The sequence below is a fragment of the Taurulus bubalis genome (assembly GCF_910589615.1).
Source record: "Taurulus bubalis genome assembly, chromosome: 5".
Taxonomy (NCBI): domain Eukaryota; kingdom Metazoa; phylum Chordata; class Actinopteri; order Perciformes; family Cottidae; genus Taurulus; species Taurulus bubalis.
In genome coordinates this window covers 14,375,594-14,397,592 of record NC_136593.1, presented here as the reverse complement: position 1 = coordinate 14,397,592, position 21,999 = coordinate 14,375,594, and the positions used below count along the sequence as shown (strand labels likewise).

At 40.4% G+C, this 21,999-nt stretch overlaps 4 protein-coding genes across 5 annotated transcripts in view; 1 reads left to right on the top strand and 3 right to left on the bottom strand.

Annotated features, from left to right (window-relative positions):
• LOC306737290 (twinfilin-2-like) overlaps positions 1 to 4,140 on the bottom strand; it is a gene marked incomplete at both ends in the record, with an annotated part of 4,767 nt that extends 627 nt beyond the window's left edge. The window contains 7 exons of the mRNA XM_079219008.1: positions 528 to 678; positions 837 to 962; positions 1,870 to 1,974; positions 2,065 to 2,160; positions 2,952 to 3,130; positions 3,234 to 3,311; positions 4,116 to 4,140. Coding sequence (XP_079075134.1) covers positions 528 to 678; positions 837 to 962; positions 1,870 to 1,974; positions 2,065 to 2,160; positions 2,952 to 3,130; positions 3,234 to 3,311; positions 4,116 to 4,140 — 760 coding nt within the window. The remainder of the gene's footprint in view (positions 1 to 527; positions 679 to 836; positions 963 to 1,869; positions 1,975 to 2,064; positions 2,161 to 2,951; positions 3,131 to 3,233; positions 3,312 to 4,115) is intronic.
• Positions 4,141 to 5,958: 1,818 nt separating this feature from the next.
• On the bottom strand, positions 5,959 to 9,437 carry LOC306736475 (WD repeat-containing protein 82-like). Its single transcript, XM_079218120.1, has 9 exons — positions 9,130 to 9,437; positions 8,658 to 8,758; positions 8,463 to 8,529; positions 7,536 to 7,635; positions 7,008 to 7,124; positions 6,763 to 6,918; positions 6,573 to 6,642; positions 6,342 to 6,484; positions 5,959 to 6,238 (listed from the first exon to the last, which is right to left on the bottom strand). The coding sequence occupies exons 1-9, from the start codon at positions 9,288 to 9,290 to the stop codon at positions 6,206 to 6,208; spliced, it is 948 nt and encodes a 315-aa protein (XP_079074246.1). The 5' UTR covers positions 9,291 to 9,437; the 3' UTR covers positions 5,959 to 6,205.
• Positions 9,438 to 10,139: 702 nt separating this feature from the next.
• On the top strand, positions 10,140 to 13,538 carry rpusd4 (RNA pseudouridine synthase D4; the record flags this gene model as incomplete). The annotated part of the gene is made up of 6 exons (XM_079218707.1): positions 10,140 to 10,524; positions 11,128 to 11,335; positions 11,428 to 11,521; positions 11,782 to 11,932; positions 12,037 to 12,134; positions 12,674 to 13,538. 6 exons carry the CDS (start codon positions 10,140 to 10,142, stop codon positions 12,875 to 12,877), a joined length of 1,140 nt encoding a protein of 379 aa, XP_079074833.1. The 3' UTR covers positions 12,878 to 13,538.
• Positions 13,539 to 13,782: 244 nt separating this feature from the next.
• LOC306736971 (transcriptional regulator QRICH1-like) lies at positions 13,783 to 21,752 on the bottom strand. Of its 2 annotated transcripts, none has more exons than XM_079218664.1 (11): positions 21,318 to 21,752; positions 21,134 to 21,202; positions 19,925 to 20,062; positions 18,622 to 19,833; positions 18,135 to 18,294; positions 17,766 to 17,920; positions 17,567 to 17,681; positions 17,382 to 17,490; positions 17,122 to 17,285; positions 16,947 to 17,037; positions 13,783 to 16,840 (listed from the first exon to the last, which is right to left on the bottom strand). In XM_079218664.1, exons 1-11 carry the CDS (start codon positions 21,564 to 21,566, stop codon positions 16,651 to 16,653), a joined length of 2,652 nt encoding a protein of 883 aa, XP_079074790.1. In that variant the 5' UTR covers positions 21,567 to 21,752; the 3' UTR covers positions 13,783 to 16,650. The 2 variants fall into 2 exon arrangements, with proteins under 2 accessions (XP_079074790.1, XP_079074791.1); XM_079218665.1 differs by having other exon boundaries at positions 17,134 to 17,285.
• Between the last annotated feature and the right edge of the window lie 247 nt (positions 21,753 to 21,999).

The window sequence follows — 21,999 nt, the reverse complement described above, 5'->3', positions numbered from 1 at the left end:
ACACACACTTCTCCAGGGGTGGACAGAGTAGAACATTCCTTCATAATACCTCAACCCTCAGGAAAAATACTTGAAAAAATACATCCCGTTTTCTCAACAGTACTTAGAAGCATCAGGTTACTAAAACTCTCCTCAATTCTGCACCAGCACTTTACAAAAGCAAAGAACTAGAACTGTATTATATCCTATTCTTATTTTGCACTAGATTTTACTCTTGAAACCATTTCTCATCCACTCATCTATATATTGTTATATGGGGAAGTGGTTATGAATCATCTGTCTTTTATTTCTTATGCATGTGTTCTGACTGTTATGTGACTTTGTTGTGAGCACACCGAGGAAACTTTCTAATAATTAAGTGGATTTCTGTGTTACATGAGGTTCCCTTCTTTCTATTGAACAAAGAAAGATAAATGATGGAACTTGGTATCTCTATATGATACTTGATAAGCAGAGGACCTGATATTACGGTGCCTCTGCATTAGCCCACCACTTTGCTCACACCTGCAGAGTGAGATTGTACTGACCCAGTGCCTCCTGTCGCTGGCCCTGGTGGGAATGTTTGTAGATGAAGAAGTGGTATCTGGGTGAATCTGCGGGAATCCTATAGGGAAGCTCATGGGTCTCTGTAGGTTTGGTGTGAACCAGCTCAATGGTCTCTTTCTCTACATCCAACCTCTGCAACACAGCATAGACAATTTCACCTCACTTTACTGACACACGCAGACACACAGTTTGTTTAAAAAACATCCTGACAATTGTTTTCTGTTCTCGGGAATGTGTTTTCATGTTACACGCCATTTAAATAAGAAAAAAAGTGTTCTGTCCGGGCTCACCATCTGTATGTAGTTGATGCGTCGCTGCTTGAGTTGCTGCAGAGCTCGTTTGGCCTCTTCTTGTAACGGGAATGCAAGACCTTGAAGAGTCTGTGCCCTTTTGTCTAAGCCAAACTCCATTGTAACCTGTGGGATCAAAAAACCAAACCAAACAGAAGACCCTGTGTATATGTCCCAACACATGACAGAAAATGAAACGCCAGTGAGTTAAACAGATTTTAACAAACCCTCGCTCGAGCTGTTGGAGTCCCAATTCGTCTACGTTCATCCTGTGGATATAACATATTTAAAATCTCTTCTTCATGCACACATAGTTGAATTTGTATTAGTAATGAAGTGTACATACCCACATTACTTTATCCTGCAGGAAGAAAGTAGAAGTATACAGGATGAGTACACTACACATAGTGTACATACGCTTCATATCATATTCCGACCGTTTGTTTAGTTTAGTTAGGCGTAAAGGTGGCTGTGCTTTCTTCTGTGGCCAGGCTCAAGTGGTGTAGTTGCCTCAATCTACATGTTCGATCAGCTCCCACCATCAAATGTTTCAAATCCAGGCTAAAAATCTATTTATTTTCTCTGGCTTTTGGTTATTGGCATATGCTCTATATTTTGTCATTGTGTCATTTTATTTTATATTGTGTAGCAGTGTTGTAGTCAAAACCACCTAAACCGAGACCAAGACAAGACCAAGCCGTTGATGGTTTGAGAGACCAAGCCAAGGCCAAGACCAGACCAGTGTGATCAAATATGGAAAATGCAAACCATTGGCACTCTTCAACTTAATCCGAATTACTACATTCCCCAAAAAACCACCAAGAAAACAAATGAAGATTCCTCTCCATTCACCCCTTTTATTGTCGTATATACCGTATATGTGTGTCAGAAAAAAATGTCTTGATAAAATCAAAAGAAATTTTGATGTCTTGATAAAATAATCAAAAGACAGTCTTGAAATAAAAGTCTGACTTGATTCTGAGTTGTTTTAAACTGTCCTGTATAAAAATACGCTGACTTGTTTAAATGTTACCTCTGTGACTCTGATTTGTTGTAATTCCTGCTCGGCTACTGTGAGCGGACCTGGGGAGCAGCAGGAGGACATGTGTCGCAAGTATCCCTGGAAGCAGAGGTCATCCTGCAAGCAGCCACACAAACAGGAAGGTACTGAATCACCAGCGGTTGAGGATTCAACCATCAGTCGTCATGCTGGAGGGCTTTCACTCACCTCCACCGTGCCAAACATCTCATCTTTAATGTGACCTCCTCCAAACTCTTTCTTCAGTGTGGCTCGGGTCGCTGCATACACCATCTTCTGCCTCACCTGCCCCGTGCCAGGACACACAGTAGGATATAGGGGCACAATCACATTAGCTTTAAACCGTGGCTTTCTGTAGTCATTGTGTGTGTTGTTAAGTGAGGGTTTGCTAGTTTGACAGAAATGTGTTTCGCTTGTTGTTACTTCCGTTGGATGTTTGAGCTTCACTGTGCAGATTGACGTGTGTGCAGAGTTTGACACTACAGTATATGTTTGTTTTTTTACAACAATCTGCTGAAGGGGAAGAATTTCTTTTGAATGTAACATTTGCATATTTGTAGATTCTACGTTTTTCAGAAAGGGAGATGTAGATATAATTGTACGATGTTTAACTAGTTTTTTTTTGGGGGGGGGGGGAATGATATCATACACATTATGATTCAAAGCAGAGTGTTTTTAGGTTTCTTACAACATGACTGTATTCTCAAACGGTGTTTCTCTTGTACACGCTTTGTTTTTATTTATTTTATGATCTTTCTTTAGTAGGAATTTTAATATAAAGTAGGAATGATGTAACTTCAAAACACATACGTTGAATGTGTTTAAAGCAAGCGTTGTGTAATATCTTATAAACAATACATCACTTTTTAAAATTTAAATATGTTTCAATTGTGGTAATTGTTACGATTAAAGACTAAATTCACATTGACAAATTTTCTTTTGCCTGCATTTGAAAATAACTTTTGGATAGCAGTTTTTCAGAAAAGTATATTTTAGTCCAGTTTAAGGGTTAGAGTAACAGACTTTGAATGATTAAATTTGATCAACGTTCAGTGAATCAGACACTCCAGACATACTGGTGATTGGTCAGGTGACCAGGCGATGAAGATCCACTCGTATCCCTGTGCATTCTGGGAGTCCAGGCGGTAGAGGATGTAGCAGGGTTCCTGAGGCGTGAGCAGAGGAAGCAGGAACTGATCGTAATCCTTGTCCCAACTGTGTGCTGGCTCTCTGTATGAATCTAACACCAACTCCTCTGCAGACAAAGAACGCGTATCAGCATCTCAGGATTTAGATAACTCACCTGAAAGCTTGCTTGTGTCAAATATCTCTAAATACTTGAAACATCTCATGTTTACCATTTCTGATGACAATCTTCATTATTCGGATGGCACCTCCCCTCGCTCGGGCCAGAAACTCTTTCAGCTCCGATGTTGCTAAAGTAATATAACGTGGACAAGTCAAAACTGAGGATGGGGGATTGAAAGCAGGTGAGACAGTTGGGTAAGTAAGAACCTGAGACTCCACTTCAGGGACAACATTTGATCCACTGCCAGAGAGTCACACCATCACCTCCAGTGACTCAGAAAAGGAGACGTTTGTACCAAAAAAACACGGAGAAATCCCAGTCAGAGTGTTAAAGCAGCCAAATTAGCCCCCAATGTTTAAATCCATGAATGGAAGTTTGGTACTGAAAACCAGAGTTAGCTATTTATTGCACTGCCTGTTTCTCTCTCACCATGGTTACCAAACACAGCGGTCTCATAAATGATGTAAGATCAGGTGAGAAAGGTGAGAGAGGTCTGCTTCTGCCAACCTGTCCCCCAACGCTCTAATTACCAAATGCCATAACACACACACATATACGTAGTTTAAAACTATCCACAAATACCTCTCGGTGCTACATATCATGATGACTGGTATCACAATATAGAAGACAGACATTTTAACAGTAAATCAGTTGTATACTGTACAGCTTACACTTTTGTAGATGTGCAGCCTTTACAGTCCACAATTGATTAGGATCCACAGGTTTATCAAGATAAGACACCACTTAATTATCTTAATTAAAGAGGATATCAGAGAACATTGTCCGTGAGATTTGGAGGATGTGTTATATATGGCACAGCTGAAAAGATACATTTAAAAGCACTTCAACTGGATTTGCACTAAACTATTATACACACAGAAATTATGCTTCATGAAAACGTACAGAGTTATCCTTTAAAAAACAAACTTACCGTTAATTCCAGTTTGGTGTGACATCTTTTGCCCGTCCGCTTCACACTCCTCTCATGCAAAAAGGACCGGGTCCAGGTCTCTGTGTCCTCTCTCTTCTCGCTCAACAGGTAGGCTGCCTCTCCTCTGATGGCAGACAGATGGACCCATGCGCATCAGTGACATAAACGCCTCAAGGGTGACTTGGGAGATTCCTAACACTTGAAACACAATCTGCGGAACTGTGGCTGATGAGTAATAACGTGCCTGTCAGTGGATATGTCACCCTAACCACTGATCTAAAACTCTTTGCGTATCGATGACCACAACTTTAAAAAGTCTCGGTGGGGGAGTGTCTCCCAGGTCACATACTGTCCTGTGCTGTACTATGTGTGAGGCCGTGTAGGAATCCACTACTCACGGCATTAGTGGGCAGTACAGTGTTTTTAGATGCTGTCAGTGTATCAACGTTTTAACACTCATTCACATAAGGACTGATCAGCTCAGCAGACTGCATGATCTCAAATTCCAGGCACAGAAATGTGACACCGTGCAACAATCTGACCGCTACATTTCAACACTGATCAATGGAGCAGGAATGGGGGGTGGGGGGGGAGTTACATTTAATAGCTCCTAACAAGGTGAGAAAAGGGTATCAACACGGTATATCCCAATGTGTAAGGTAAAAAGCTCTATATGTCTTGTGAGAACACTAAGAGCTGACTCCAGATCAGTCAGTACTAATGGATCCATTACTGGCAACTGACAAAAACACAAACAAACTCATCAAGGTCACACAAAACACACACTCCCAGGTTAGGACAGGGTGTGATAGGCAGACGTGAGACAGGGTGAAAAGGTGATAGGAATAGTAAGAATGTGAATGCCAAATGCTCCGTATTTCTATCCTTTCACACATCTTTTGTGCACATGCATATAATGGAGGGAGGTGAGAGAAAGATAAGTGTGTACCTGTGAGGTTACCTGTGATGGGATCATCCATTATTCACTCAGCTGTGAGTGCACAAGCCAAGCATCTATTCATTATTCAACAGAACCCCCGGCCCTCTCCTCTACTTCAGGAAGACACACTTTATGTGTACGAAAACAAAAACACCCATTAATTAAACTGATTAAAACTGCCAGCGTTTCTCTCACGCCTGCATGTGTGTTCACAGGTTGGTTTCCTGACTGAAGAACTATTGTTTGCATCTGTGAAGTGAGCTCATTATGTCAGTCATTGCTTTTACAAGCACCAACATATAAAGACTCTGCATTATTCATCATTTTTAAAGCTTGAAGAATATTATTAATGTCTTTTTTATTGGAGAAATGAGGAGAAATCCACATTTTCTTCGTAAATGTGCCCCATTTATTGGTACTGTATAAAGTTGAAACAATTAACCAATCAGTCAATCAAGGGAACTTTCATTAACAACTATTTTTACAATACATGGTTTGCTTTTTTAAGCAAAATGTACCTAACTTTGGTGACAGCTTCTTAAATTTGAGGATTTGCTGCTTTTCTTTGTCTTATGTGACACGAAACTAACATATGTCAAAACAAGCAATGGGAAGAAGTGACTTTGAGCTTCAGGAAGTTGATTCATAATTCTCCCCATTCTCTGAAAATGTTATACATTTGTCAAAAAAACAAATACCCTAAAATGGCAGATTAATCAATAATGAAAATAATCTCTAGTCTCTAATCTCTAGTCTCCAGTCTCTAATCTCAATGTACTCGAACATTGAGATTCATCTGAAGTATGATAAAACTAAGGATGTCAAAAGAGGAAAAAACAGTAGCTCTTATTTGATCTAAAACACTTTATTAGAATTATTCAAACACTTAAACACTGATCATTATTTAGTTAAATACCATGAAATACAGTGAAAGACACAGTCTTTAAAAATGAAATATTTGAAATATCAAAAGGTAAAATGTAAAAAGAATATAAAGTACTGAATGGCAACTGAGGTACTGCAGGTAAAAATGATTAAAGTAAAAATGTTCTTGTGGTTCGAGCCAAGAAAGGCAGTCCAACACATAATGCTACATCACTGCATAGTTACGATGTGTTTAACAACGAAGACTCTTTTTGGAAACGTCCCTCTATGCGTCGTCAGTACACGGCAGCCAAAATGTCTGTAAAGAGAAACGAAGAAGACAATGAGAATGAGCATTCTGTTCATAGCAGTTCGTCCAACAGCAGCCGTTGTACAGACGGACGCGATACGTTTGATCTCACCATGTTAGTGCAGGCGCTGGCAAACGTCATGTATCTGGGGTTGAACTGCAGAGTGTTGATGGGTCCGGGATGTTTCCCATCCAGCACAGCAACCTTCATCCCACTCTCAGTGCTCCAAACATGGACTCTCCCGTCCTCTGAACCTGCACAGCAAGACACATGATAACACAGTCGCAATAGAGATCTTACAGGAAGAGATCAAAAATAATAATATGAATTATTTAGGTTTACCAATCATGACAAACTGAGAGTCTGGAGTGAAGCAGGCTTCCAGGGAGATCCCTTTACTGTTGTTGTAGCCCTTAACATAAGCAAAGATAGACAACACCTTTAAGTATTCATACAATATAATAATAATATGCAGACAGGTGGTATTCAGTAGGTTTGTGGCAATGTGATTAAATTACTCTACGTCTCTTACAGAAAAAGTGTGCAGCACAGATCCATTGAAAGCATTCAGGACACAAATCATCCCTCCATTGGTGGAGATGAGAATCTGTTTCCCGTCATTACTGAATTTGAGTCCAGTCCAGTCGCAGACACGATTAAACCTCATATCAAAGGAGGCAAAGGGACCCTTTTCAAAGAGGGATCACATTTATTAATAATACAGTAAAAGAGAAATAAAACAATGAAGCACAGTACACATAGTAATCTGCATTTTACCTTGTCAAAAGCACGGAGGTCGTACAGTTTAATGGCCTGTGATTCTACCCCTGCAGCAAATATCAGCCCATCAGGGTCAAAGGAACATACAGGTTTCCCCAGTGGATTAGTCAAACCCTGAAATACATACAAAGAAATACAAAGAAAAAAAGAGTAAGAAGTTGCAACAGGAAGTCTAGATTTTGATAAAGATATTGCAAAAGTATTACCACTATATTTCGTCCTTCCCAATTAATGACTGCAATTTCTGTCATACATTGTTCATATTAATGTCTCTCCTATTTTGTCTTTGTTTGCTTTAATGTCTTAAAGTATTGTGTTTTTGTTGAGAGGGCAGATCCAAGTGTAGCAGTGGTTCCTACAGCAGGTCTGGGGACACCCAGTGGTCACAGTAGAAATGCCAATTAAAAAGGGGGCTTGAAACCCAAGGATGTGCAATAATAATAATGAATGTGTAGTAATCTGGGAAGTCTTGCACTAACAGCCGTAGCAGTCGCTGTAATTATACACTTGAGTCTGACTGCTCACTTGACAGTTTGGAGCGCGCAGATCCCATATCCGGATTGTTTCGTCCAACGAGCCCGAGATAAACGTATCATCTACTGGTGACATTGAGAGAGCAATCACTCTAAAATCACAAAAGAAACAAACTTTAACTATTAAACCATAAACCATCATTCTAGAGAAGCTTAAAAAAAAGAACAGATAAGACCAGTGAAACATAATGATGACTGTGGGGAACTGAGTAACAGGTTGCTGTGGAGAAAATAAATAGGTAAACATGCTAATATTCTATGTTTATTTTAAGAATACATCTTTCTTTGTGTATTTGTACATCTTTGATTGAATGTATTTTTTCCATATTTGCTATGAGCCTATTAGAAGAACAGCATGACAGATGTAGGGAGTACAACATGTGCATCTTGAAATCATATGTAAATGCACATTATAGCTTCTTCTGGTTTGAGATGACATCCAGCAAAGAGTGAGAGCTTAAAAATACAGGATGTGCATTAGAGCTGCAAAGATTAGATAAATTAACGATTGACAGAAAATGAATCGACAATGATCGACAATATTTTGATAATCAATTGATAATTAATTAAGTACATTTTGGGGTAAAAAGCTTCTCAAATTTGATGAAAATGAATTTGAACAAAATGTCTTGAGTTTTGGACTGTTACTTGAACAAAACATGGCATTTGAAGAATTGTGATGAGCATTTTTAGCTGTTTTCTGACCAAATACATTTTTAATCAATCAACTAAATTTACTGCAGATTTGTCAATTATGGAAATAGTTGTGGTTGCAGCCCCAATGTGCATATACTTTGATGGTACTTTTCCACGTAATGTGCATCCTTTGTATTCATAATTGCTTTGTGAGTAGAAATAGCCCACTTTGTTCACATTCATTCACACTATGCCACATTTCTTTCCTTCCTTTTGTACTCACCTTGCAGTGTGACCTGGGAAATACCTGATGTACTTGTTGTCAGTGAGCGACAAATATCGGATGGTATCTACAAGCCACAAAATCAATATTTTATTTTCCAAAAAAATATCAGAGCACATACATTTGTATCAAATTTTAGTTTGTAACGTGTGTTTGGTGCTTTGTGCCAACAGCTGACAAGATATGCGTTATTACCATCTAGTTTGTTGGAGCTGTAGACGACTGTGTGTGCGTCTCCATGTGTGTAGTGGATGAGGTCTACTCCATACTTCTTGCTGAACAGGGTCCTTTCAGGTCTGAGGAAGGGCAGAATATGTAAACTTGTTTGTAGTGCATTACCCAATTAATAAACCAAACCATCAAAAGAAAAACTATCATAATACATCAAACAATCTAACCTAAACAAGCAAACAACTACAATAATTAAACAATACAACTTGTGATTAAAATGACTTAATTAATATCCAATAAATAGCTCCTACTGTTAATCATTTGATCACCTGATGAACCGCAGTGAATATGGTCCGGACACATTCATGTGGACCAATTCATCTTAGGAGATTTAAACAATGTATATATGGGAATTGATCGTTCTTTTCATTTATTTGGGGCGTAAATGCACGACACAGTTGCTGTTTTTAATGTAATGATATATTGTTCCACTTACTTTCCTTCTCGGATGTCGTATAACACAATGCAGTCGTCGTCGCTACTTGCTATTGCATTTTCACCATTTGGGCTGAAGTCCACACAGTTCACTTTCTGTGCATTTTCTCGATATGTTCGTGCAACCCTGAAACTTCTCAACACGCCGTCTGTGATCTTCATGTCTGCAGCTTTCGCTACAAAGTAGCAGCAACTACCGTGTGAAACCTGAAAGCAGACCTCTCCATCAGCTCCCTCTCATTCAATGAAGCGCACGAGTCGTTTCTCGCGAGCAATCCACGAGCGATACCATTGAAGAGCCTTGACGGCAAATACAATCTTACATTTTCATAAAAAAAACTAAATACTACGAAACGTTACAACCAGGTTACAACATGCAATATGGATCATCTCGGCGTGATGACGATACATTCGGTTTTCCTTCCATTGTCTGCCGGGGGGAGGGGCGGGGTTCTCAGTCACCGTCACGTTCAGGGGTTTCAACGAATCGGCGAGTGGTGGGGAGGAAAACAAGCACACCTATTGTAAGAAACAGGAAATACGACACCCCATGACAGGAAGCGGTTGCTGCATGCAGGGGTACGTTACGGTTTACAACCCCGTGTTTACAACTGGTTTTGAAGGTCAGTAATATGTTTTTCTACCATCACTGGGTTTTTTTTTAATTTTGTTTGGAGCAGCTAGACTACATTGTGAGCAAAAATTCAAAGTAGTCTTTGTGATTTTTTAAATATTGGTGTATAACAACAAACAACCCTAAAACCCCAAAGTGCACTTATTTGACTGAATTATTATTATTATTATTATAATTATTTTTACCAAACTCACTTTACAACTATTAAAATATTGTATTTTTGTATTTTCTTGCTTTTTAAAAATGTGTACGTCTTTCTTGCCTTTTACTTTAAAAAGGTGCAGCCCGGAAGTCAGAAGCAGGAAACGGAGAGCATGTGTCCTCTGGAGTTTGTTTGTATCTCTAAGCTCATGTGAACTGTCTAACTCTACTCCACAATGAACAGCTGTAGAAGAATAGCTTGTGGTGACTTTAAATCCGGCCTGAGCGTCGCCTTCTCTCGGGTTAAACTGCCGACAAACTCCCGCAGCCGGTGCCATGCCGCCGCCGCGAAACCGGCTCCAGGCTCCGTAGACACGGGAGAGAAGCCCCGGCTGAGGGCGATCGACCTGGCGCAGAAACTGCAGCAGGAGAAGTCGCAGCCACATGCGGAGGAGCCTCCGCTGTCGGGGCAGCAGAAGAGGGTGATGGAGCTGAAGCGTTTCAGTCTGCCGCTGCAGCACGTTCACCCCAACGTGCTGGCCAAACACCTCCACAGAGGCGTGCTGTACCAGGACAAAGATGTGGTCGTGATCAACAAACCGTACGGTGTTCCTGTCAGAGGTGAGCGTCGTTGATTTACACGGATGAACACTGAGTGTGTAACGGTACAGTAAAAGAGAGTTTGTTACACGTCTTGTAAATACAACATGCATAAGGATTTATTAGGAGCGGAAACGATTAGTTGATGAATCAGTTGACAGAATACTTTTTAATTAATTGTTTGTCATTCTTTAAGCAACGTGTCTGTCTGTTTTGGGTTATCTTGAATATCTCTGTGTTTTGGACTCTTGGTTGGAAAAGAAACAGCAATTTGAAGAAGTCATCTTTGGATTTGGGTAATTCTGATGGGAATTGTTTCTCTGTTTTCTTATATAGACCAAAAACATATTCTGTAGATTAATAAATGACATCTTAAATTGCTGACCTGAATTACCTTGCATATCTGACAACTATGCAATACTGTTGTGCCCATACTGCACATATTTGCAAATAATATTGGTCTGCTGACATATTGACATGGTTTTGTACCAATGAGGAGAGCATACAGTCTAGTATTACAGTATCAGTATTGGAATAGATTGTACGTGCACACTATTGGTAGAAATGTCAAATACTGCTGAAGTTGGAGAATCTGGATAACACATTTGTGGTTGTTGTTCTCAGATGACAGCGGGGCCACATCCATCAACTCTGTGCTTCCTGTTCTCTCCAAAATGATGGCTGGGATGAAGATCAAGTCTGATTCTCCGCTGTTCCCTTGTCTGAAGCTGGAAAAGGAAACAACTGGAGCTTTCCTGCTGGCCAGGAGTGAAAAAGTAGTGGAGCAGATACTCAACCTTAACAGAAATAACCAAGTGGAAAGAAAGTACTGGTGAGATGCAGTTGTAATGTGGGGTTAAGTGAAAAGAAGTTACATTTTTACAATGTTTGTGAGTCTTTCATGTATTTACTGCTCCTGCTCAGGGTCATCACAGTCGGTGTACCTGTTCCCTCAGAAGGAGTGATTGACATTCCTATCATGGAGAGAGAGGTCACGGGCCCTCGGCCACACTACAAGGTGTTTCTTCTTCTGTGGTTTTATGCTGTAATAATTTGTTATTTGACAGAAAAAAATTATTCCAAATATTATAATTAATTGCTATGTTGCACAGTAAATTGAACACTATTTTTTGTCAAGATGTTCTGTTTATGGGCCTAAATAGCCACTGTAAATCAGTGGTTTCAAGTAATATATTCATTTACCATTTAATAATTATCAATCTTGAAGTTATTATAGAACTCTTCATTTGAACTTATTCTTATCATTTCTTTTTTCAGATGGCTCTCAGTCCTCTTTTCAGAATGAATGATGCTGGTGACGGTATGACCAAAGTCCGCGCCCATCGGCAAGCACATCCTGCAGTGACCAAGTACAGAGTATTGGACAGCAGCAGTGGTTGCAGCCTCGTGGAGCTCCAGCCTTTTACTGGTAAGACTGGTGGGGTTTTTTTGTCACAGGAATTAAATACCAATTTATTTTGGTTCAAATGATTATTATTTTTGCTCTACATGTCTGCTTTCTTATGTCCACAGGAGTGAAGCACCAAATGAGAGTTCACATGGCACTTGCTCTGACATGCCCCATCCTTGGTGACCACAAATATTCTCACTTGAACAAACTGGCACCCCAGGTAAAATATGTTTACAATGTACCACATGGAACAGGTTTACAAATAATGAATGTTAGCGGCATACCCTTAAACAAGAGTGTTGTACTATCAGCTGCTCTTTGATCTCAGCGTTGATCCAAGGAGAACAAACTGAGGCATATCTGTTAACTGTCTCACAACGAGCTGGGGATGAGCCAACCTGCATCTTGCATTTTCATCTCCCTCCCACATAGCACACATTTTGATTAGGCCTCTCATTGTACCACTTTGAAACCACACAGGTTGAGGCCTTTGGAAAACCAGCAACTGTTATGGTCTTACTGGTTCTCAAACCTACCCGGTTGGCTTCCAAAACATTGGCTTTTTAAATCTGCTGGGTCATTTAATTCACCAGCATGTCAAGTATGGAACATCATTTTTTGTTTCTTGCACTTGTGTATATTATTCAACACATAAAAACAGGATAGGAGAACCTACATTTCTGCAAGAACTCAGTTTTTTGTCACAAAGTATCAGTGTCTTACATGAGAAATCACTAATATGTTCATTTTGGTGCACAGAAATTACCTGAACGTGTGCTGGAAAAGCTTGGACTGGAACAGAGCAAGATCCGGCACCTTCCTCTTCATGTGCTTGCTCGACAGATAAAGCTGTCAGGAACCAATCTAGCCGACATACGTGTGTCCTGTCCCCTCCCAAAGTACTTCATACAAACATTGAATCGACTGCATTTAACTTTTCCTGACGAAAAGAACTATAAATAACCACTTCAGCAATCCAAGTGATATCTAAATGGATTGGACATCAGCTGTGAATGATGTCAGACTGCAACGTGGGGGAAAAGTGTATCATGTGTTCCATTTAAGTTAAATGGGAAATCAAAGGATGCCAAGCTGGCTTATAGAGAGAGCGCTACAGTCCTAAAACACAGAAATGTGTTCGCATTGTTGCCCTTCCGGTTTGTTTGTCTCAAAGTCCTTTTTTTTGTTTAAGGTTTTTTTGTTTAGATGCCTGACACGTGTTTTAAAGATTTAAATGTTTCTGAGCTCTTTGCGTGTCTTTAAAAAGATTGTTGCCAACAGTTGGCTAAAGGATGGAGGTTGTTGGGTACAGTAGGTAATCACGTTGGACTCAACCTCATCAGGGGCCTTATTGAGTGAAAGATGTAGGTGTCGTCTAATGTCGCTGGCCGCTAGCTGTCTCTTCCGCTGCCTCAGCTCCAACGACGATCCATCTCTTTGCTCATTTTTGGATTAGCCAGGTGCAGGCTGTAGGAAGATGTCGTCACTGCCAAGATGGCTAGGGGCGGAGCCACTCACTCTGCATCTCAGCAGATCTTCAGAAACCTATGGGTGGCATCATGGTAACATCCATATATTATACAGTCTATGGTATTCACATATTGTTGTTATTAAAGATCATCAAATGCACGCTTAAACATGTAGTGCTTCACATACAAAATATATATAAAGGCGCTTTGTGCTAGTGTTTTAAATTTAAAAAAAAGTGTTTGATGTCACATTGTCTGAAATATGACCATAATATTCTTGCTGTACAGACAAAACACCATCCAGTGTCCAGTCTGGTCCCTGATGCTTCAGACTCCACAATATTGTGAACAGAAAGCTTTTGTATGTTCCTCTTCCGGCTCAGACAAGAGAAGGCAAGACAGTCTTCAGAACATTCAGCGACTGGATCTCTAAAATATAAAAACGAGGAAGGAAATATTAAAAAGCCACCTTTATAGTTCCTAAATCCTGAAAAGAGTCAACGTGTTTCAACCACTGTAGCGCTTTATTTAACAAACAAAACAGGTGTGGCTACACCTGTTTTAATATAAACAACCAATGCAATCACATGACTTAGATAATGATATGACAGGTGAAATACGAAATATGAGATGAGAAATCACGTAAAAAGATTTTATCTACATAATAAATGGAAGATAGGTACCCATAGGTTGTTTTTGACAGACTAAGAAAAACATCTCCACGGTTGTTTTTTTACAGAAAACGTGAAGTCTATATCTTCATGACGAGGGACAGATAATGTTAGGGCACTATCTGCTGCTGTCCTTAAATTAATGTAGCGAAGCTGGACAAAGTAGTTCAATATATGAAGATATGTGTCTCTGAAGTTGGTGTAATTGATCAGTTCTCTAATATTACCCACCACAAGGGTTGGGGTCATCAATCCTCAACTTCCAGGAATGTTAAAAAAGTTAAGCAGACAATTTAAAAAAATAAATAATTCATAGATGAAAATCCCAAGTCAATACTCATGGTCAATGATGAACATGTATGGTTGATCCAACCTCGAGACATCAGAATCTCAATGATGCTTAATCACCCTGACTTCAGTTAACAAGTTGAAACCAGCACGCTGGGAAAACTTCCATAAATGTCGCATCCTGCTAAATGGCCGTCTGGATATTAATCAGCAAAGTTCCCTTTTTGTCAGTCAAAAGCATCTGTATGCTAACTCGCTGAATTGTTTTTGTTGGTTTGTGATGCTTTTCCATCATTTATATTTGATGAGCAGATTTCATGAGATGACACCTGCTGCATGAACAAACATTTGAATTTGCAAACCTGAACTAGTTTGATAATGTGTAGTAACATCAATAATACCTTTATTCTACAACATGTGTATATGCTATCAATGCCAGCCAGGCAGAATAAAGCTCAGTCTGTCATGACAGTTGGTAGTACTTTACTGAAGGCCTTTGGTTTCCACAGTGACTCTACAGCCATCTGAAGCAGTAGGTGTCCTTCTGCAGTCTCTCAACTGGAGAGAAGTCAGGCCATAGATGCACGTGACATATCTACTGGTTACATTTTGCTCAACCAGCCTCATAAAATAATCAGAATCTAGTTTGATAAAATTATGAAGTGTTGACGTTTTGGACCGACAAGGCGGTGATTCTAGTCTTTTTCAGTTTTTAGCAACAGCTGAGCTTGTTAGTTTCAAATACCCTCGATCATATGAACCATATTGTTTATCCTGCTGTCATTATGTCAACACAAGTTTCAGATGTCAGTGGTTTATTATGAACAAAATGTGCGTGCATATCAATTGAGTTATAGATTTCAGGTATAAAAAAGCCTTTAGTCTTTCTCCCCATTAGAAATTGTTTGTATGATGTGAAACGTTTATCTTGGGATTGCATTTCTTTGAGGTTTTACCTTTTGCAATTTCATGTTGCAACACTGATTGAATTGTGTGAGTCACTATCAATGTGTTTGAGTTGACAGCCCTGTCACTAATATGAATTATACTCAAGTTTTGTTCATTTTTCAAAGATTATCTTAGGGAACATAACCTAACAACTATCCTGTTTGCCAGAGCTTATTTTCTGCAATAATCCAAAAGCTAATGGAAAACCCCCCTTGGCTTTTTAGTGTGATGCTAACATCCGGATTCACCCACAGAAATACATCACCCCTGCACCCCTCGCTTATGAAGCCATATAAAATGATCAGACGGAAAATTACTGAACAATGCTATACAACTCATTTTTAGTAATAAACAAATGAAGCAGAACTGTAACACAACTATGTTTGTCAATGTAGTAATCCAAATTAAAATGTACATGTCATCTCACGGGAGGCACCAACAGGGTTCGGATACAGTTTGTGTGACAAGTCATTCTTGAAAAGGCCCCCCAACTAATCCTTATTTCAAAGTTCAGAGTTACATTTCCACAGACAGCTCAGCCCTAAATACTCCTCATTCTTCAATTGTCCTGACTTTTGATACAAGGATTAACACTTAGCTAAACAAAGGCGTTTCCATCTGTATGTTCCGTTTAATAACCTACTATACATACATACAGGAATAAATTGGCAAAAATCCTTTAAGGGTGTTCAAATCACTAGCTTTGACCTGAGAAAAAATGTTTCCAATCTCCTGAATGACTATAATATAGCACTTTGACCTTGTGGATATCTGAGGATCAACTCACTCAAGGATCCACAAGCATAAATTATGACGTCATTTTTTTTAAAACAGGCACAAGTTCTTCAGCTTTGAACGTATTGATACATGGTCCAAAATGTAGTCGGTATATAAAAAAAAAATTGTGTGAAGTGGTCCCTGTAACTGTCCATTAAGATGTCATTTAGTTGGACTTTGAAGAGACTATTTGGTAAATGGTCTGCGAGGTTAAGTAGTGATGGTTAAATTTCCTCAATATTGTTTTGATACTTTTACAGGAAAATGTACCACCTCTGCCGAGCTTAGAGGTCAATCCTAGTCCAGCAGGGGTGAGACTAAGGTCTCCCTTACTTGCCAGTTTAAAGGTTACAGAGGCAATGGCTTACAAAGGTAGTCAAGAGAAAAAACAGTCCAACCAATCAGCTGAAAATTGAAAAGAAAATATTTGCTGTTGTGATGCACTCCTCAGAGAGAAATAATGATTGATCCCTTTGATTTGAGATGATGGTCATTGGGGTTTATAGAGTCAGGATGGATACTGCATAGTCAACAATCAGTGACAGGAGACCAAGTTCCCACGAGTCCAGTCAGTCCTCTCAATTTAGCTCATGACGTCCGGACCAATGCCGATGATCTCCTGGATCTCTCGGACCACAATGATGCGGGCCAGCACGTGCTCCACTTGCTGAGTCGTGAGGGGCTGAGATGAGTACCACATTGGGCTGTTCGGTGCAACGACCGGCTCTGGAGTCATGTAGTATGCGTCATTACGCCCCTTCACGCTTTGAGGACTGGAAAAGATTCAAGAAAGAAAAGAGAGATCAGTTTTTTTTCTTCCCACAATATATTTACACTGAAGAATGATCACACAAGGATGTATGTGGTTGAGTCACTCACCATTTGAAGAGATAAAAGTCATAAAGTTTAATGGGGCAGCGAAGGGGATTCTCAGGATCCTCGGCCTGCTCTTCATACATGTCATCAGTTCCTGAAACAGACATAATAGGTCAGCAACAGGAACTTATGTTGTCAAAGGTTGCGACTCATGGCAAGATTTGCACAAGTGGCTTACTGTTTTGAGCACCTTTCTGTCCTGCGCTGTTTGGACCTTGTCCTTTGAGAAGGCGGATGCTGGTTGCCTTGTCCTTGGCATTAGCAGGGTTCTTCTTTGTGTGCCTTAGGACCTTCGAGAAAGCTACTTTCATGTGCTGTTCAGGTGTCGTCAAGTGGAAATGCCTGTGACAAACCACACACAGTAATTACATCTCAATATACGTCTGTGATTAAAGAGAACAGATTCGGGTCAGTCGCTGCCGAGACGAGGTTACTCACTTAGTGTTGAAATACATTAGAGTTGTGAGCAATGTGGCTGGTGAATGTGCACCAAGCTGTTTGCACTCCCACAGCATCTCCTCAGTCACGTGACTTGGGATGACATAACCTAAGATGAAAACAAACAATGAGCAATTATTTATATAAAACAATTAAATCAAATATACATGTTGATTCTCTCTTACCTAAAGGATGGACACTGGGTTTCCAACCATCCAGGATTTTGTGTAAACACCCACAAAAACGTGTGTAATACGGATCAGAGAAAATATCATCCACACGTCCATTTTCAAAGAGATACTGAGAAGAACAAAAAAAGCTTGTTAAATCTTAAAAGGAGAAAGCCTTTTGGAATCATACATCATTGAGCATTGGGATACTAACCTTTTGTATACACAAAAAAACATAGTATAGAACATCGGATGTGAACTGTTCTTCGTCTGATCCTCGTGCCTCCTGCGTCATCAGGGAGAGACCCAAGTTTAGCTCCGCTACTGCGCTGGACACCAAGTCTTCTTGAAAACGCAGTGGCTGACGACCTACCACAGAGAGACGAGCAGAGGGAAAGTTTTGTTAGTGCTATTAAAGAAAACATGCTTAGTTCTCAGTTTTAAGCAGAATACAAGTTATTCAAAACAATATGAATAGTGAATACATTAAGAATGAAAACAAAACAGAAAGTTTATCTATATTTAATAATACATACTAGTGTTGTTTGACAAATGTCAAATACGTATGTGTGCTCAAACTTACGTCCGATGGGTGCAAGCTTGGTCCTTTCCTGCTTGTTTAGCTCCGTGTTTTTTCGCTTGACCCAAAGGCGCCAGACCTCCAGGCCTTCCTCAGGCTTTAGGCAGATAGGAACCATAATCTCTGTAGGTGGTTCAGCCTGACCCTCTGCCTCCATGTGGCCCTGCAGGAGACCAAAATAAAAGCGTCAGTTAATGCATTGTGGGGGAAAAAGGGCAGCAAGGATGAAATGCATCTTTGTAATAACAATGTAAAAATCACATGGGAGTTAAAAAACAGACTTCAGTTTCGGTTCACTTCGGTTTTGAATTTGTAGATTTCAGGTATTGAACTATTACCTGACTTTAACGATACATGTCTTCCATGTTTTTCATTCTCATCACAGCATAAAACATGTTTTTAAATTTCTTATCTATTTTATGCATTAAGCTATGGAAAAACAGCGTACACAGCATAGGAACTATCAGTTAGTGAAAAGATAAATTCAAACCTGCAGATGGAGCTGCTGCTCTTGTCCGTCTTCTACTTGGCTCTGCTGTTGATTTGGGTCCCATATGTGTACCGACTGTGTAGTGTTGTAAGTCCCTCCCACAGTCTGCACTGCCACAGGGATATGAATGTTCCCGTTCATGAACTGAGCTGGGAACAGGGTCTGTACGATTTCTTCCTGTGTCCCAGTGGAGACCGACTGCACATCTGTGCACCTTGATGAGGAATTAGGGGACATTTTGTCCTTACCGTTGGTGGTGGTAACTTGCATTGTGTTGTATGTGTCCTGTGGTATGGCAATGTGAGTTACCCCCTGCTGCTGTGGAGTGGAGTACACCGGGATGGTCCAAGTCTCACCTGTGGGACCTGTGATGGTTCCTGTTGTGCTGTACAGTTGTGCACTGTCAACAGTGAGCAAATCTGGTCGTAGGGACACATAGCTTTGCTGCTGCCCTTGAGGGATGGCTAGAACTGTGGCCACCTGTTGCCCCTGTGGAACAGCGTACGACACAGCAAGAGGGACATCCACCTTACGCTTCTTAGCAGGTTGGAGAACAGTTGAGACCGTGCCAGATTTCCTCTCTGCCTCCCTGGAAGAGTCCTGTTGCTGTGAATGAGACATGGCCTCTATGGTCTGAATCTGGATCTGTTGACCATCTTGTAGTTGAATATGTTGGCCTCCTGGAAGCTGAATATGTTGGCCACCTGGAAGTTGAATTTGCTGGCCACCCTGTAGCTGAATTTGTTGGCCACCTGGCAGTTGAATTTGCTGGCCACCCTGTAGCTGAATGTGTTGGCCACCTGGAAGCTGAATTTGCTGGCCACCTTGTAGCTGAATTTGCTGGCCACCTGGAAGCTGAATTTGCTGGCCTCCTTGTAGCTGAATTTGCTGGCCACCCGGTAGCTGAATTTGCTGGCCACTCTGTAGCTGAATCTGTTGGCCACCCTGTAACTGAATCTGTTGGCCACCCTGTAACTGAATCTGTTGGCCACTCTGTAGCTGAAGTTGTTGGCCACCCTGTAGCTGAATTTGCTGGCCATCATGTAGCTGAATCTGTTGGCCTCCCTGTAGTTGAATATGTTGGCCGGCCTCAAGTTGAATTTGCTGGCCGCCTGGCAGCTGAATATGCTGCGTTCCTAACTGTATTTGTTGTCCACTTGACAACTGGATTTGATGTCCTCCAGCTACAGCTGCAACCAGCTGTGCCTGAATCTGTGGACAGATGTGGCATAGTTGACATAGTCACAGGTCAGCATCACATAGATGCACTTGATATGGGCGACTGTTTAAATAAATCCTGTACCTGCTGCTGCTGCTCCTCTGTGAGCTCTCCCTGCTGGATAAAGTGGGCTGTGGAGATTCCCTGCAGGTCCTGCTGAGAGGGAGAGGACACCTGAAGCACCTGGCCAACTGTTTGGCCTTGTTGTTCCTGAATCTGAACCTGGCACAGAGGGAGAGTAGGAAAAATAAACAGGCCAGTCAGCAGTCAAATCAATAAATAGCTTTCCTTACTTTTCACTGATACACAGTGATCTACTCTTTTTTGAAGAATTTTTTTTTTGTGAATTTAGATGGTAATGTGAGTTTATCTACAAATGAATGACCATTTTTAGAATAAAATGTGAAACTGCTCTACTACAAAATCTATCAATAAAGCTATCAATAATGAGCAGGTTGAAGTGTCACCACATCAGTTTGATTGACTTTAACCAAATACATGATTTGTTCGCCACAGAAAAAGTTACACAACCGTGTGTTTTTTGTTATAGTTGAATTCCACAATAGAGTAATTTTAGTCTATTGTGGAATTTTCCATGATTGGCTTAAGTCATATATAAAAATGTAAGGACAGAGTAACAGTTACAAGTGCAATAGTAGAGAGAAGGTGAATGATTGATCTCACTTAAATGTGTAGCAACATGCCTCCGAACAACCAGTAGGAAGCATAGAGGTTAATAACCAGTAGAAGATAATTAAAGAATTAAGTAAATGTTTTACTGAATGATTACAAAATATGAATTGTAATATAGATGTATCATTACAATTGTAGATTTGGAGTTACCCACTAGCAGCAACAATAGAATATATGACTATGAACATTTTAAAACGCATCAACAGTAGAATAGCTATATTAAGCGTCCTTGGGTTTCATGAAAGGCGCTATATAAATCCTAGCTATTATTATTATTATTATTATTATTATTATTATATTGTCAAAGGGAATAATTAAAAACTAATTAACAGAATCTGACATGTTGGTCTTGAATTTGAATTGTAAATCCTCCCTCCCATTCTCTCATTATTCAGTGGGTGTCAGTATCATAGCTGAGAGAGCAAAGTTAATTCACCAACTTAACTTAAAGACTCAAAACATCACACTGCCTTCTTATTTGTTTTCCTCTCTGCAGTGAGTCATGACAGTGTTTCTGGGCCCTGCAGGACCCCATTTGTCTTGTGAAATTAAAACACAGTATGACATAATATAAGAAGGGGCATTGGCATATAAACCAACCTGCACTTGAAGCTGCTGTTCAGAATCTTGATGCACAGACAGATGAGGTGAAATCTCTGCCGAGGTCACCTGTACAGATCATAAAGCATGTACATATATGAAGTGCAGCAGATTGCACCACAGTGAAGAAAATCAATAATATCATTTTATATCTATCATAATAAAAAAAGGGACCAGCTCTTACCGGACCCGCCAGCTCTAAGAGAGAGCCGGCCACTTCTGTGCTGTCTGTGTACACACAGTTGGTACCCTGCTGCTGGTACACCATGGCTGTGGTGGTGACGGCCCCTCCCTGCTGGCTGAACTCCTGCAGCACCTCTGGGCCCTTGGCGAGGGACTCCAGGAACTCCTTCATCCTATGCTGAGGAACAGTGCGGGCTTTCTGCCGTACATACTCATCAAAGGAGACCACCCCACTGTCCTGATCATTCATCCTCAATTGACCTAGAGAGATGCATTTTCCAACAGAATAAAATTAACGCCAAGTCCCAAACTGCTCACATTTACAATGCATTGAAAGCACAAGCATATAATGGCGAATATTCGCATGCAGAGGAAAGTCCACTTATATAGGGACTACATCATTAGCTGACTAATGTCATTTCAATATCTGCTGGTTCAATAGGTGGACATAGGGCACGGGACAAAGTGCATTTTGGCGTGTAACACAATAACTGAGCTACGCTTCAACTTTGTCTAGTTAGCCATCACTGTGACAGATTTAGCGAACGGTAAATTGTTATAATACGAACGACGATTTTGGTTAAATGTTTACAGGGCGCCAAACGAAACAGTTGCCCGACTTTGTGTCCCGACAGTATGATAATAGTGTCAACGTTACAACTAGTTAGCCAGTTAGCTTCCCG